The following is a 12,962-nucleotide window of genomic DNA, read 5'->3' as shown; positions in this document are numbered from 1 at the left end:
CTACTGTTTATGATACCTTTTAGACGTGGCTCGTCACGCTCAATATGTAGCATAGATCATAAAATAGATATGTGCAAGAACAGGCGGTAAAAACAATTATTCAAGTGAGCCAGATGGAGAGTGTCGCCGAGATGTATGACTCCATCCACGTGTAACAATCCATGCATTCCTCACAATCTTACAAGGATCTCTGTCCTCTTGGACCCTTCTCTATAAATCTCCCTTCCTACCAACGTTGCTTACATCCATCTTGCAAAGAAATACCATAACTAAGAGAAGACTCACTAGTAGTTCGGTAAATAACTGACCAACCAAATAAAAAGACTTCTGCACAGGAAACCCTCTCTCCATATACCCCCCACCACCCCGTTTAAGTTTGAATTAGCTCCGCTCTAATTCAAGTCAGCTTGTCGAGCCTTTTCGCCCCCTGCTTGTAAGACAGAAGCTCTTTTTCCGAGAGCAGCAAGGAAGGTCTGAATAGGTACAGGTTCTAGAGTCACTCTTAGCCATCTTCGTCCCTATCATTTTCCCTTTGCTTTCAGCATCACCCAGTTATATCAAATAGGTCCCAACCCCTTTCTTCCCAAGAACGTCAATACCTAGGTAAAGACATGACATTTACTCGGATTTCTGTGCCTCCTTTTCTTTCTGCTTGAGCGAGTATTGATACAAGCCGATGCGGGTGACCTGAACAACACCGACACATCCAAGGAAGAAGTTGACAGTGGCGAGCCTTCAGAGACAATATCAGAAAACCCTGCACACGACCGCGAGGTTTCGGGCTGACTGGACTTACAAGATGTTCCTGGGCTTAATGATCAGGCACCAACGAGTCCAGATCAAGCCGGTAGCAGTAAGAGCCGCATTTTGAGTGAAGGACAGCTTTTCGGCCGGACGCGCGAAATCAGACACACCAGCCAGAACAAGCGCCCATTTCATGATAGGAGCCCTAAGCAAGACATAAAGGTCAGTCGCCAAAAGAACGGTTGTAGGTTATGAGCGCAGCAGTACGCACCAGAAGTGCACAGTCTTCAGGCCTACGGGACTGTTCCACATGCGCTTGAGCCAGGGCTCCTCCGGGTTGGCGGCGGTACTTTGAAAACGGGCACCATTGTACTTAGGCCGGAAGAAGTGGCGGGCGCGGAATGCTGGGCGGGCGATACGGAAGAAGTTGCTTGACGGCGACATTGTATTTTTTGGCAGGCGCTTATGACTAGATGTCGTTGGAATTCGGTAGGGTGAATCAGTGTAATTTGTCGAGCGCGACAGCTGGAGATAGCAGACCGGGGCGTCGTGGGTTACGAAACAGGCTCCGGTCGTCGGATGAAGAATGCCCGCCCTTGTGGAAATTTTGGGGACGGATAAGCAGAGAAATAATGAAGGCTGCGGATGGACTGTTAGCCAGAGCACCACACAACTGTTGCGATGAAGCAAACCTACAATGAGTGGAGAGGAGTGCTGGCCGTGCACCTTTTTGATGGGCTTTGTCAAACGCGGGGGTAAACTCTGCAAGTCCTGAACTCGGATGGATACTTTCAGAGTCGCCGATGATGGAAGCAAGCAAGCTGCACGTCGTCACAGTGCAGCCCAGCCTGTCAACAGCAAGATACCCGTGGGGTGGGTCCCTGTTGGGAAGTCCGGGGTGTTAGCCCGATTTGACATGTGGTCTGTGCGCTTAGCAGCCTTGTGACTACAGCAAACTGCGGATACATGCATAAAATATGGATTAAATCATATGTACATCGACATGCCTTTATCCGTCTTGTCTGCAACTTTTCCACCGTCTTGGTCCGGTTGTTGTAGGCTCAAGCCTCATTGCACCGCCGCTTCATTCCAGCATCAGCCACAATTCTCAAGAAAGGCCGCGCTCCGAGACGGTCCGTCTCTTCGGGTTACAGTGGGACAACGGCGACGGCGACGACGACACAACGACCATTGAGCCACCAATTCCCTCCAGCACGCTAGGCGACGTGGGGACCACCAGCAGCTCAGAATGTCGGGCCGATATGCTTTTGCCAAAGGCGTGAAGGAGCTCCGGTTCCTCTTCTGCCAAACTTCTCAGCATAGTGCTGAGGCGAGGTGTGTTGTTGCTCTGCGAGCTACTTCTTGCTCAATTCCTTGCTGACACCACACTACATAGGTCATTCCTTAACCGCGCCTATCCGATTATGAAGAAGCACAACCCCACGATACCTATCTTGTTGCGGGAGGCCCAGGGCACCATCCCCAGGGTTTATGCCAGATATGGTGCGTAACAACCCTGTCAGCAGACGCTGTCGAAGCTCGATATGCTAATACCATAGCAGAGTTCGGCCGGGAGAAGATGGAGTCATTAGAAGGTAAGGTTTGATGATAGCAGATGTTGGCACAAAGGAAGAGAGTCGGGGCTAGGGCTAACGGTTGCACAGGACTCACAGACAAGCAGATCGAGGAGACCGTTGCCAAGCTTGTCAAGACGGAAGGAGCATGAGGATTGGTGCGAGACAGAGAGGGGAGGGAATGGACGATTGCTGATGACAGAGCAGTGTTATGAACGGTGCCGCGGGGTTGTAAATACAGCTAGCACAGCGTCTTCCCGCATTACGGCCTATCTTACAGCTTCTACACGCATGCTCTTAATCTCCCCATATTTCTGTTTCAAGGTCCAATAGTCTTTCTTCAACCGTTGTGCCATCGGTCCCTCTCGTTCGCCATGGGCGGAGGTGCTTGTGTCCCTGATATACTTGGCTTTCAACCCAGTTTGACACGAACAGATGACTTAATGTCTATTTCGTTTGCAAACTGGGTCATATTTACAAACAGTCCGACCCAGGAACCAGAGAAACAAAGATGCGGACGAAAACGGGTGCTGACCTGCCAGGTTCCGGTTCCATGCCTTTTTTTTGGCTGCTGTTAACCCTAACCCTTGGATCTCAGCTTTTCAGCCTCCGGATCTCTCGGGGCTGGGAAGACGAGCTCCTGTCCCCGCCTAGGTGGCTGGCAGTTTCACCAGTCTTCTCTTAATGGCTTCTGTTGTGTAGCCCTCCAACACATTTCCATCATGGCGAAGCTTTTCCGAAGTCGAAACAGCGCCCCCTGTATTGACCTTGACGATCACCACCTACAGTACTCATCGCTTTTAGATCCGAATGTCTCGATCCAGCAGCAGTCCGGTTTTGGCGGACGAAACGGGACCTTGTTGTCTGCCCGAGAGTCACACTCCAGGCCGTGGCTTGGTGCCGTAGAGAGCCGCTCCTCATGGTCTGGAGAACGTCCTCCTCCACGGAAGCTTGTTAAGGACATGAATAGCAGCTGCAAGCCAGCCTGTTCGCTTGCGCTTTCGGACAATGATGACGGCGAAAAAGAGAAGAGTCTCGTCCGTCGGCAGATCGAACGGCTGAAGGTGTTGTATCGAAGGGCCAAATGACCTGAGATGGCGTTTGCTACTATGTCGAGTTCTCAAACGCCTGACCTTTGCGGACCACTTACAGGCTACATGAACATTTAACCCTGCCACAGCATCTGCACCTATTGGGGATGGCAGCTTGAACACACATGAGCAAGAGGCTATTTACTGTCCTTTAAGTTTCGGTGTGGTCATATGTGTTAATGGCTTAATGGCTTATTGGTCATAAACGGCAACAAAAACTGCTACAAGATTAACCGGCTCTGGCGGTGGAAGCCCGATGGTCCGGTAGCCAAGAACTGCCAAGGCGGGTCCGCTCCCCACATGCAGCATGCCGGGCCGAGGTGCCTGCTTTGGGTATTTTAAGCCCGGCTGCCGTTTGTTTTGCCGGAGACGCCGTTGATCGAGACAAGAAAACCAGCGCAGAGAGCGAGGCGCTTTGCTGGTCAGGGAAGGGCCCCTCTGACAAGTATACCTAGCAAGTCAGAAGCTCCGATTTAACATCTTGCTTATCTTCCATTGTTTTCCGTCGACCGTCATGTCGACTTGGGCCTCCTTGCCCTTCCGGGTCCGGAATTCGGGTTCTGCCCCTGAGGGTTCCTCCATTGCCCTTAGCCTAGCAGTAGCCGCAGGCCTTGCAATCCTCGTCCGGACAACGCGGAACCTACTCCAAAGCAACCCAGATCCAGACCGTAAATACAACCTTCCCCCAAACGTCATCCCCTCGCCGCGCTTAACTCAGCTCCCCTCTTTAACTCCCACTGAGGTCGCCACCCTCCCCTACCCACCCGACGTGCTCCCTGGCGCACGCGACGTGCCAACACCTTATGGCACGATTCATGTATTCGAGTGGGGTCCTGTTGATGGGGAGAAGGTTCTCCTCCTACATGGCATAAGCACGCCCTGCCTGGCGCTGGGCTCCGTGGCCGAGGAACTCGTTCGTCGAGGGTACCGCGTGATGCTGTTTGACTGGTTTGGCCGAGGATGGTCAGACGCACCGGTGCCAGGGCTGGGCCTAGGGGGAACAGAGTTTGATGTCCGGTTGTACATGACACAAATCTTGTTGGTGCTCGCATCAAGTCCCCTTCCGTGGACGGGGAATGATGGGTTCCACTTAGTCGGGTATTCATTGGGAGGAGGAGTTGGGGCGGCGTTTGCAAGATGGTATCCGAGAATGGTTAAGAGCTTGGTGGTCGTGGCTGGTGGAGGGCTGATCAGGAAGGACCATGTCAGCTGGAGCAGCAGGATACTGTATTCGGCAGGATGGTTGCCGGAAGCCTTTGTGCGCTGGTTGGTTCGGCTGCGACTGACACCAAAGGACTCGGGGAATGGGAAAGAAAAGCATCCAGAGGAAGGAGGTGCTCTGATGAACGAGACGAGGATGGCAGCTGAGATCATTCGAACAAGGCAGACAGCAAGCAGAAAAATGAGAAGCACAAGAACAGCGACGTGAACGGCGGCCATGGATGGGACGATTCTGTGTTACTGGCAAGCAGGCCTGGATATACCGTTTCATCGGTCATGCGGTGGCAGCTGCGGCATCATGAAGGTTTCATCCCCGCATTTATCAGCAGCATCCGCTACGCCCCAATTTACGAGCAGACCAATGATTGGTGTGAGCTGGGACGACTGCTGGCGGAGAGGAGGGAGAAGAAACAAAGGGCTGTTGCTGTACTGGAGGGTAGTAAATGGGAGGACGTTGGGATGGAGGAAGAACAGGAGTTGCCTGGCTTGAGGGCCGGCAAGATCCTGTTTGTGTTGGGCGCGGATGACCCGGTCATTGTTAAGGAAGAAGTACTGCATGATGCTACTGCGGTACTGGGTGAGGACGGGTTTGATGCGGTCATCTTGAACTGTGGTCACGAGCTTGTAATGAGCAATGGAGCTCAGGTTGCCGCTGTCATGGATGGCTTTTGGAAGAGGATGTGACCAAGAGAGAGGAGCGCCGAGAGAATCATGGGTAGGCTGGTGAAGAAGTTGACGAAAAAAATTCGAGACAGTATCGTGATACCTGAGCCATTATGTGTATTTCGATAGCTGTCATAAATAAAAGTGGAAGATACTGTGTTTTAGCACACAACAGCTGCGAAGTTGGCTCAACGTCATTCTCTACCCCATATTGCCTGGCGAAAAGCCGCCCACCACAGGAGGCTGGGGCCACGCTGCCCCACTTAATCAGCAACCCGCAGGGGTTTCAGTTCTTTGATTGGTGTATGGGTTGTACATACAAGGAGACCCATCAGACTCTGCAAGGCTGTGTGTGAGGCAAGGAAAATTCCCAACCAACCACCAATAAGTCCCAGAACCACAAAACTACCGATTTGTTTCCTGTTTTCTGTGGCAACAAGAAACACTCTACCCTGATAACGCTGCAAAGCAATCTGCCCCATCATATGTCTTCGAAGCAGTAAACGGTAATACAGCTATTTCCTATCGAAAATGGCGACCGATGCCGCATCAGCCCCTCATTCCCTTACCTTTCCTCGAGGCATCTTCGCCAAACTCTCTCCGCACCCTTACCTTTTGCGGACTCTCTGCCCGGATCCCTCAAACAGCAGCAGCACTCCTCAGAGAACCAATGGACGCCGCCCCAACGAGGCCAGACCTTTTCGAGTTAACTTGGGCTCCCTCTCTCATGCTCATGGCAGTGCCCTGGTCCGTGCTGGAGACACGACTGTACTCTGTGGTGTCCGCGGTGAGGTGCTGCCTGTCGAGCGAATTCCTTTGTTTCGACAGCCGGATGTAAATGGCAGTGGAATTGGTGCTACCGTCGGAAGAGGGGAACTGAAGGAATATGATTTGTTAGTACCGAACATCGAGCTCGCAACAGGTTCAGCTCCTCAGTTCCTCCCAGGTGTTCCCCCTACAGCGCTAGCGCAGACACTATCCACACGGGTGTACTCACTGCTGCATTCAACGAGGCTGGTGAGCGCAGAGGAACTAAGGATCTGGTATCGTCCAGTTGCAACAAACAGAAGCAAAGAAGGTGAAGACGTGGAAATGGAAGAGGAATGTCAAGAAGAAAGTGGAGAGGAACAGGACAGAGTGGTGGCGTACTGGGTTCTGTATATTGACTTGGTGTTCTTGTCCTTTGATGGGAACCCTTTTGACGTGGCATGGGCGGCAGTGGTTGCCGCACTCCGTGACACCAAGCTGCCGGTTGCGCGGTGGGACCCCGATAGGGAAATGGTTGTCTGCTCGAAGACTGAAACGATGAAGCTTACGATCAAGGGTTTGCCCATTGCCTGCAGTGCGGCGGTCTTCTTGGAGAAGGAGCACGGCGAAGTCGCGGTTGGTGAGAAAAACCGTCACTGGATCCTTTTGGACCCTGACCGTTTGGAGGAGAGCTTATGCAAGGAGGTGATTACAATGGTTGTGGACTTCAGTGATGGCGAGACGAGAATAAGGGCCATCGAAAAACAGGGCGGCACCGTATTTGGGAGGGAGCTCATCCGCAGCTTTGCTTTGGTGGCTGAAGACAGGTGGAAGGTCGTCAAGGAGGTGATGAAGTGAAGTGAAAAGATTGGAAGAAAAGGCAAACGCCATGATATGATACCCAATACTACGAGCGGCTATCTGGGCCAAGTGCTTCTACACATGGGTGTCCCGTCACCTTTATCCACCCAAGGGCACCTGGCACAGACATTCAGTTACAGAAGCACATTGAAGCAGCGTCCAAATACAGGTACTCAATGAATCTGCGGGCCGGAGAGAGATAAAGGAGACTAGTCTGATTCAGAAAGCTCTGCCTTGGTCATAGCATGCATCGAGACAAGGCGTAAGACCTCTGATGTGTGCAAATCAGCTCTTCAGGTTCAGAGGGACGATCGTTCTGTAAATTTGAACAGACGAAGTCAATAGATAGCAATTAACATTATACTTCTCAGGTCAAGCCATAATGGGTGTTCACTTCTGGTTCCCTTGCCCTTGAAACAAGGTCGAGCAGTATTGCATATATATATCTTGATGAACTGTGTCAACCTCACGAACCGCTCTTACAGGCAAATTCTTCCAGAGCAGTAGATACAGGGAGACAGATTTAATCTGCCACTCAATCGCAAGTCCCTAATGAAAGGTACTCGAACCAGTCCGCAGTGGTGTGGGATACCTGCCACCGCGAGGGTTGTTGAGCGGTTGTTGATGGGAAAAAGGACAGCACGATTCCATGGTGCCAGTTTCAGATTTTTGGGGGGTCGGCAGGTGGTGGCCCGTGCTCTTCTCGGATCAAATTTCGCCGAGCGCCGTCCTGTAGCAGGCAGATTTGTTGCGACTCCGCTTCGACCCCAATTCACTCCATCCTTTCCTGCTCCAAATTTTCGTGGTCATCGCCATCTCCCGTCTTCCTTCAACTTCCACCACTTGACGCTCGACTGCACAGACAAGTGTGCTTGTGGTGGCGCACCCGTCCATGTAGAAATGGAGTCTCTGAGCGACACCCTTTGGGATGTCGTCATTTGCGGCACTGGTCTGCAGCAGTCGCTGCTTGCCTTGTAAGTCCTGCCTGCTCTCGACGCGACGTCCTCGAGTTCTCGTCTGACTGACTTAGCCTTGCCCCCTGAAGAGCCCTGTCACGATCCAAAAAGAAGATTCTTCATATTGACCCCAACGACTTTTATGGTGGTTCCGAAGCTGCTTTTAGCCTGCAGGATGCCGAGTCATGGGTCAAGGGGCTCACCGGTGGCTTTAATGGCTTCTTCAAGTCCGCCACGCTCGTGAAATCCGAGGGTACAACTGGCCTGGGCCCATCTCGAGCTTATTATCTGGCACTTGCACCCACTTTTATCCATTCACGATCGGCACTGCTTTCCCAGCTGGTCTCATCCCAGGCGTATCGCCAGGTTGAGTTCCTTGCCGTTGGATCGTTTTTCATCTTCAAGCCTGCCCAGGATCCTTGTTTTCGGCCTACTCTCACTCGCATTCCATCCACACGCGAGGACATCTTTTCGTCGACGGCAGTGTCGACAAAGGCCAAGCGCATGTTGATGAAGTTTTTGAAGTTTGTCCTGGATTACGAAGAATCGCCCCAGCTGGAGCAATGGCGGTCGCATGCCGATGCGCCCTTGACTGAGTTCTTAGGAGAGGTGTTCAAGATGGACGCCGAGCTACAGACCTATGTCCTCACCCTCACCCTCTCGCTGGACGGAAATATCAGCACCAAAGACGGGCTGGCTACCATACGTCGTCATCTTTCGTCCATGGGTGTCTATGGGCCAGGTTTTGCTGCTATATACCCCAAGTGGGGTGGTTTGTCAGAGATTGCACAGGTCTCATGCCGCGCTGGAGCTGTTGGTGGTGCGGTTTACATGCTCGGTTCCAGCATCAAGGAGATCGAGACGGTCCAGGAAGACAAGCTTCTTCGGCTTAGTCTTAGCAGTGGTGACACCGTGAGGACCCGATTGCTTGTCCGTGCTAATGACAGTAGTGGCTTCGGACTTTCCATCAGTAGGCTGGTTGCCGTGGTGGATTCTCCTTTGACATCTTTCTTTCAACCAACCGTTGAAGGTGCTCCCCGACCTGCTGTTGCAGTTGTCGCTTTCCCCACAGGTTCTCTCACGACTCCGGCCGGAGCTACATATCAATACCCGGTATATCTGTCCGCTCATTCCGGCGAGACGGGGGAATGCCCTAATGATCAAAGTAAGTGCCAAGCTCGTTTATTGGATACTTTACCCTGAGTACTATGATGAATCACATATGAATACACCTTATCTACATTGTCTGAGCTACGGCTTTGACGTCACCTACCTCTGACATTCTGAGTACTCAATATATCGTACCATTGGTTTTCTCCAATTCCTCGTCGTTAGGACATGGACGCTAACTCAGTCTCAGGTGTCCTCTACCTTACTACCCTTTCAACACCCGATTCAAATGAGATTTTGCAGAAGGCTTTGGATGCATTCCTTAGCACTGAAGAGGCTCAAACTTCCCACATCTTACTACGACTGCAATATGAACAGTCAGGCGGCTCCACAGATTTGTGCGCTGAGAACTGTGTGATAACTCTATCCGGCACCCCTTTGTCTCTCGCTTTTGACGACTCTACTCTAGATCCCGTGAAAGAAGCTTGGAAGCACGTCATGGGCGAGGGAGCAGTGGAGTCAGAGTACATGAACTTTCCTGATAGAGAAGGGGAAGCGGATGAAGATGAAGCCAACGAATAATGTCATGGTAAGATGGGGCTTCTAATCGCTGTTGCAACACGTATTTGACTATTAAGTCACTCGTTCAGACTTGCGCCAATGAGCGAGCCATGGATGCTGGACATCACATCCGGATTCTCTTTCAGGTGCTAATGTTAATGCAAACGTCTCTATCCACTACGCTTTTTTCCATAGGCTGGCAATTACTATAATTGATTTCAGAATAATATGTTCCTGTTTCAACACGTCTGCCCTTACCTACTATCATTACCAACTCGGAATTATCGAGAGAATTATCTCGAAATCGAGTCAAATCTGAGTGAAATAAGAAGCAAAGACTATGAACCATGCCAATATCATCCCCGTTAAATCAGATCGTCCATGTTTCCCATTGCAACGTCAGCAATACTCCCTCCGCTTGTTTGTGCAGAGCGAACTGTAAACGCCGGGCTTCCATCGACCCAATCATCACCATCAGAGATCTCTCCCCTGTCGGCGTAGTAATGGCTTGATCGAACGTCATCTTTGTATAGTATGAAGTCCGATGGAGTGAAAGACCAATCTCATTTAATGGTCGCCTTCGACTTCCATATCCTCTCCCTTCTACGCATGCCCATCGTGGGCACCTGCGGGATGCACATCAAGAGGGACCTCTACGCCGATTCGGATCGTCCCGAACGGCACTTGTCCTCCTTGGCCTTCCTGGGCAACACAAATGAGGTTCTTGGTCGCTAGTGTGAGCACGTGGTGGAAGGCCTGGGCTGCGGCAGTACAGGTTCGGCTAGCCTCGTCAGGGAAAAGCTCATCGAACGTGATCCATTTACATCTGTGCTTCCTGCCAGCTCCAATAACAAGCTCATCACCGGCGACGCGAACACCCCACTCACGGGCAAGGGAGACAAGATACTCAAGGAACTTGCGTCCGTCGCTGTCGAGAGCGGAATAGAGCACCTGTGAGGCTGCGCCGCTTACTTCGCCATGTTCATGGTAATGATGGAAGAAGTCCTGCTCGAAGGCAAGGCGCGGTGGAGAAGAAGAGATGCCGGGAGCTCCGGAATGAAGAACCGGGGCGAAGTCGCCAGTGCCGAAGACAGCCTGATCGCTGTAACGCTCTATATCTGGGCCCGGGACGACCATGGCGCCGCGGTGATGCAAAGGGCTAGCGCTAACCTGACGACTGCCAGCCCTGCTGCCTGCCTTGATGGATGAGCTGGGGACTTGAGACGAAGGGCGGTTCCAGGGGAGGTCGGAAGGTGGGTTATTGTCGCTGCCCAAAACTGAGCCCGCACGTCTGCCGAGTTCAATCGGAGGGAATTCATCATCATTCACGAGCAGGCCAGCGGCATCTTCATCGTGTCGCGGGAGTTGCTGTGCGGCCTGATCTGCATCACTGTTGCTCTCAGCACTGAGACGGGGACGAACACGACGTCCATGTTCATCTTCCTCGAGCTCAAGGGCCTCAAGGGCTGTGCGACGACGGCCGCGGACTGCATTGTTAGGTATGATAGCGACCCCAAGAAGAGATACTTGCAGACCCAGACCTGCAAATTGGTCCGCTAACGGGTGGATAAGACCTGGCACTCCTGTAGGAAAACCGACGCCACCAATGCCGCGACCGAAGATCAGGTTAAAGGCGTTCCTGCGGGCCTCGGCAGGAGTAACAGCATTGCGTGGACGAATCGCGCGTTCAGCGTTGGTGAGGTAGTCGGCGCTCCATGACTTGAGCTCTTGTCGAGTAATCTTAGTTTGATCGTCCGGAGTCAACATCGGACGGCGCCGTCGGCGTTGACTGCGCACAGGAGGCTGACTTGAATTGACCCCTTCCACCGCCACTTCCTGTCTGACCTGCTCGGGCTCCTGCCTCTCTTGCTCCACAGGCCGCTCTAATCGCACTGGATGTGAGTGCATCACAAGCACATCACTTCTACCTATGAGAGCATCGCCTTGCTGATCGAAGAGGAGGTTTTCCTCTGGCTGATTCAAGAAAACGCCTTCTTCCTGCGCTTCCAGGCTTGACTGATGAAGTACTTCTGGAGGTTCCATCTCCATCGCATTACCATCTGCATCAATAATGATGCCAACATCTTCAACTGCATGCAAGTGGCGTTCCTCGCCGTCAAATGGTAGCAGACCGTCGTTACTTTTATTCGGAGTCATAGAGTCTTGATCTAAAGGGTCTGGCAGAAGAGAATTACCGCTTAATCCGGGTGAGATAGACTGCGAAAGGTTGAAACCACTGATCGGAGAGCGGTGAAAACTCCGGATCGAGTCGTTTGACTGGAGAGGAGAGAGTTGTGAAGAGGTCTTTCTTGAGGTTTGACTTAATTGTAGCGCAACAGGATTCCCATCCTCGTCAAAATCGAGTGCGGGAAGGTTGATGTTTAGGTCAAAGTTCGGATCATCTTCAAGGATGAGTTCCTTACGCCTATAAACAGGTTAGCCACCATCAGGCGAATATAAGGTTCAATTCCAGAACTCACTTGGATTTGCCTGCTTCCGGGTCAAGGGAATCATCACAGTTCCTCAATGAGGTCCAGAATGCCATCATGTGGGCCTGAACCTTTTCTGCATCGGTCAGGACATAATGGCATTGTTGAGAATAGACCCGAGATAGCCCATAAAGTAGTCTGCCCTGGAGCCGCAGGGCCATGGGGGCATCTGGCTGAAGGATGGTTTCGCATGCCTTCTTCACATTGACTTCCTGAATGGCCTTCCGAGTGATCTTTCTTGTGCTAGAGCGCAGGCCGATGGTTGACACCAACCTAGAGAGGCGTGAGCGTGGTCTTAAGTCAAGACTCTTGGAAGCTCTTTGGCAGGAGCATGGTCTTACCAGACGGTTGCCACACCATACTGGTGATTAGTGAGAACTAGATAATGCAGTCAGTAACTTGACTTTTCGAAACGAGTGTGAACCAATAGCTTTCTCACTCTCGTGACTGTAGAACATGATGGCAAAATTGCGTAGTAATGAGATCCTCTTCAGAGAAGCAGGAAGACTGCCCCGGAGATCCTTTCCTACTAATCAAGATGATGGTATTGATAAAAATGATGGATCATAGACGATGGTACAGGGAACAACGTTGATAGGAGTCGAAGGATGGAAAAGAGTGCGATGATATTGAGGAGGGGAAGTTTGTGAATGAGTCGGAGAAATGTTTCGAGGAGAAATGGATACGGAGTTCGCAATGTCGCGTGGGGGACGCGGCCTGCTTTTGCGCGTTGTGGCTGTCGAAGGCCTGAAAAAATGGGCAGATATAAAAACCGGCGACACTTTGGTAGCTGGTAAAGAAGCAAAAGTACCGGAATGAAAAGGTTATTGCCTGGCAAAAACTCGCGGGCTTAGAGCTTTGAAAAGGTAACCACGAGCTTGGTTGGGTAGGGTTCCGACCTAGCTCTTAATGAAGGAAAGAGCAGTCAAGCTTGTACACGGGATA

The 12,962-nt window shown here is 51.7% G+C and overlaps 6 protein-coding genes across 6 annotated transcripts; 4 read left to right on the top strand and 2 right to left on the bottom strand.

Moving 5' to 3' along the window:
* Positions 1-618: 618 nt before the first annotated feature.
* CTHT_0014330 (uncharacterized protein) lies at positions 619-1,188 on the bottom strand (the record flags this gene model as incomplete). Its single annotated transcript, XM_006691883.1, has 3 exons — positions 619-733; positions 797-949; positions 1,016-1,188. The coding sequence occupies 3 exons, from the start codon at positions 1,186-1,188 to the stop codon at positions 619-621; spliced, it is 441 nt and encodes a 146-aa protein (XP_006691946.1).
* Positions 1,189-1,993: 805 nt separating this feature from the next.
* Positions 1,994-2,470, top strand: CTHT_0014320 (NADH dehydrogenase-like protein; the record flags this gene model as incomplete). Its single annotated transcript, XM_006691882.1, has 4 exons — positions 1,994-2,079; positions 2,141-2,247; positions 2,304-2,339; positions 2,409-2,470. The coding sequence occupies 4 exons, from the start codon at positions 1,994-1,996 to the stop codon at positions 2,468-2,470; spliced, it is 291 nt and encodes a 96-aa protein (XP_006691945.1).
* Positions 2,471-3,923: 1,453 nt separating this feature from the next.
* Positions 3,924-5,314, top strand: CTHT_0014310 (transcription factor regA-like protein; the record flags this gene model as incomplete). Its single annotated transcript, XM_006691881.1, has 2 exons — positions 3,924-4,675; positions 4,801-5,314. 2 exons carry the CDS (start codon positions 3,924-3,926, stop codon positions 5,312-5,314), a joined length of 1,266 nt encoding a protein of 421 aa, XP_006691944.1.
* Positions 5,315-5,824: 510 nt separating this feature from the next.
* On the top strand, positions 5,825-6,898 carry CTHT_0014300 (exoribonuclease-like protein; the record flags this gene model as incomplete). The annotated part of the gene is made up of 1 exon (XM_006691880.1): positions 5,825-6,898. One exon carries the CDS (start codon positions 5,825-5,827, stop codon positions 6,896-6,898), a length of 1,074 nt encoding a protein of 357 aa, XP_006691943.1.
* A 903-nt stretch (positions 6,899-7,801) lies between these two features.
* Positions 7,802-9,549, top strand: CTHT_0014290 (putative escort protein; the record flags this gene model as incomplete). Its single annotated transcript, XM_006691879.1, has 3 exons — positions 7,802-7,875; positions 7,947-9,022; positions 9,218-9,549. 3 exons carry the CDS (start codon positions 7,802-7,804, stop codon positions 9,547-9,549), a joined length of 1,482 nt encoding a protein of 493 aa, XP_006691942.1.
* Positions 9,550-10,131: 582 nt separating this feature from the next.
* Positions 10,132-12,475, bottom strand: CTHT_0014280 (putative sister chromatid cohesion protein; the record flags this gene model as incomplete). Its single annotated transcript, XM_006691878.1, has 4 exons — positions 10,132-11,953; positions 12,009-12,290; positions 12,359-12,395; positions 12,457-12,475. 4 exons carry the CDS (start codon positions 12,473-12,475, stop codon positions 10,132-10,134), a joined length of 2,160 nt encoding a protein of 719 aa, XP_006691941.1.
* Positions 12,476-12,962: the final 487 nt, after the last annotated feature.

Source organism: Thermochaetoides thermophila (assembly GCF_000221225.1).
Source record: "Thermochaetoides thermophila DSM 1495 unplaced genomic scaffold scf7180000011814, whole genome shotgun sequence".
Classification (NCBI taxonomy): Eukaryota; Fungi; Ascomycota; class Sordariomycetes; order Sordariales; family Chaetomiaceae; genus Thermochaetoides; species Thermochaetoides thermophila.
Note: the sequence above shows the minus strand (reverse complement) of the source record. Positions and strands in the feature narration are given on the sequence as shown.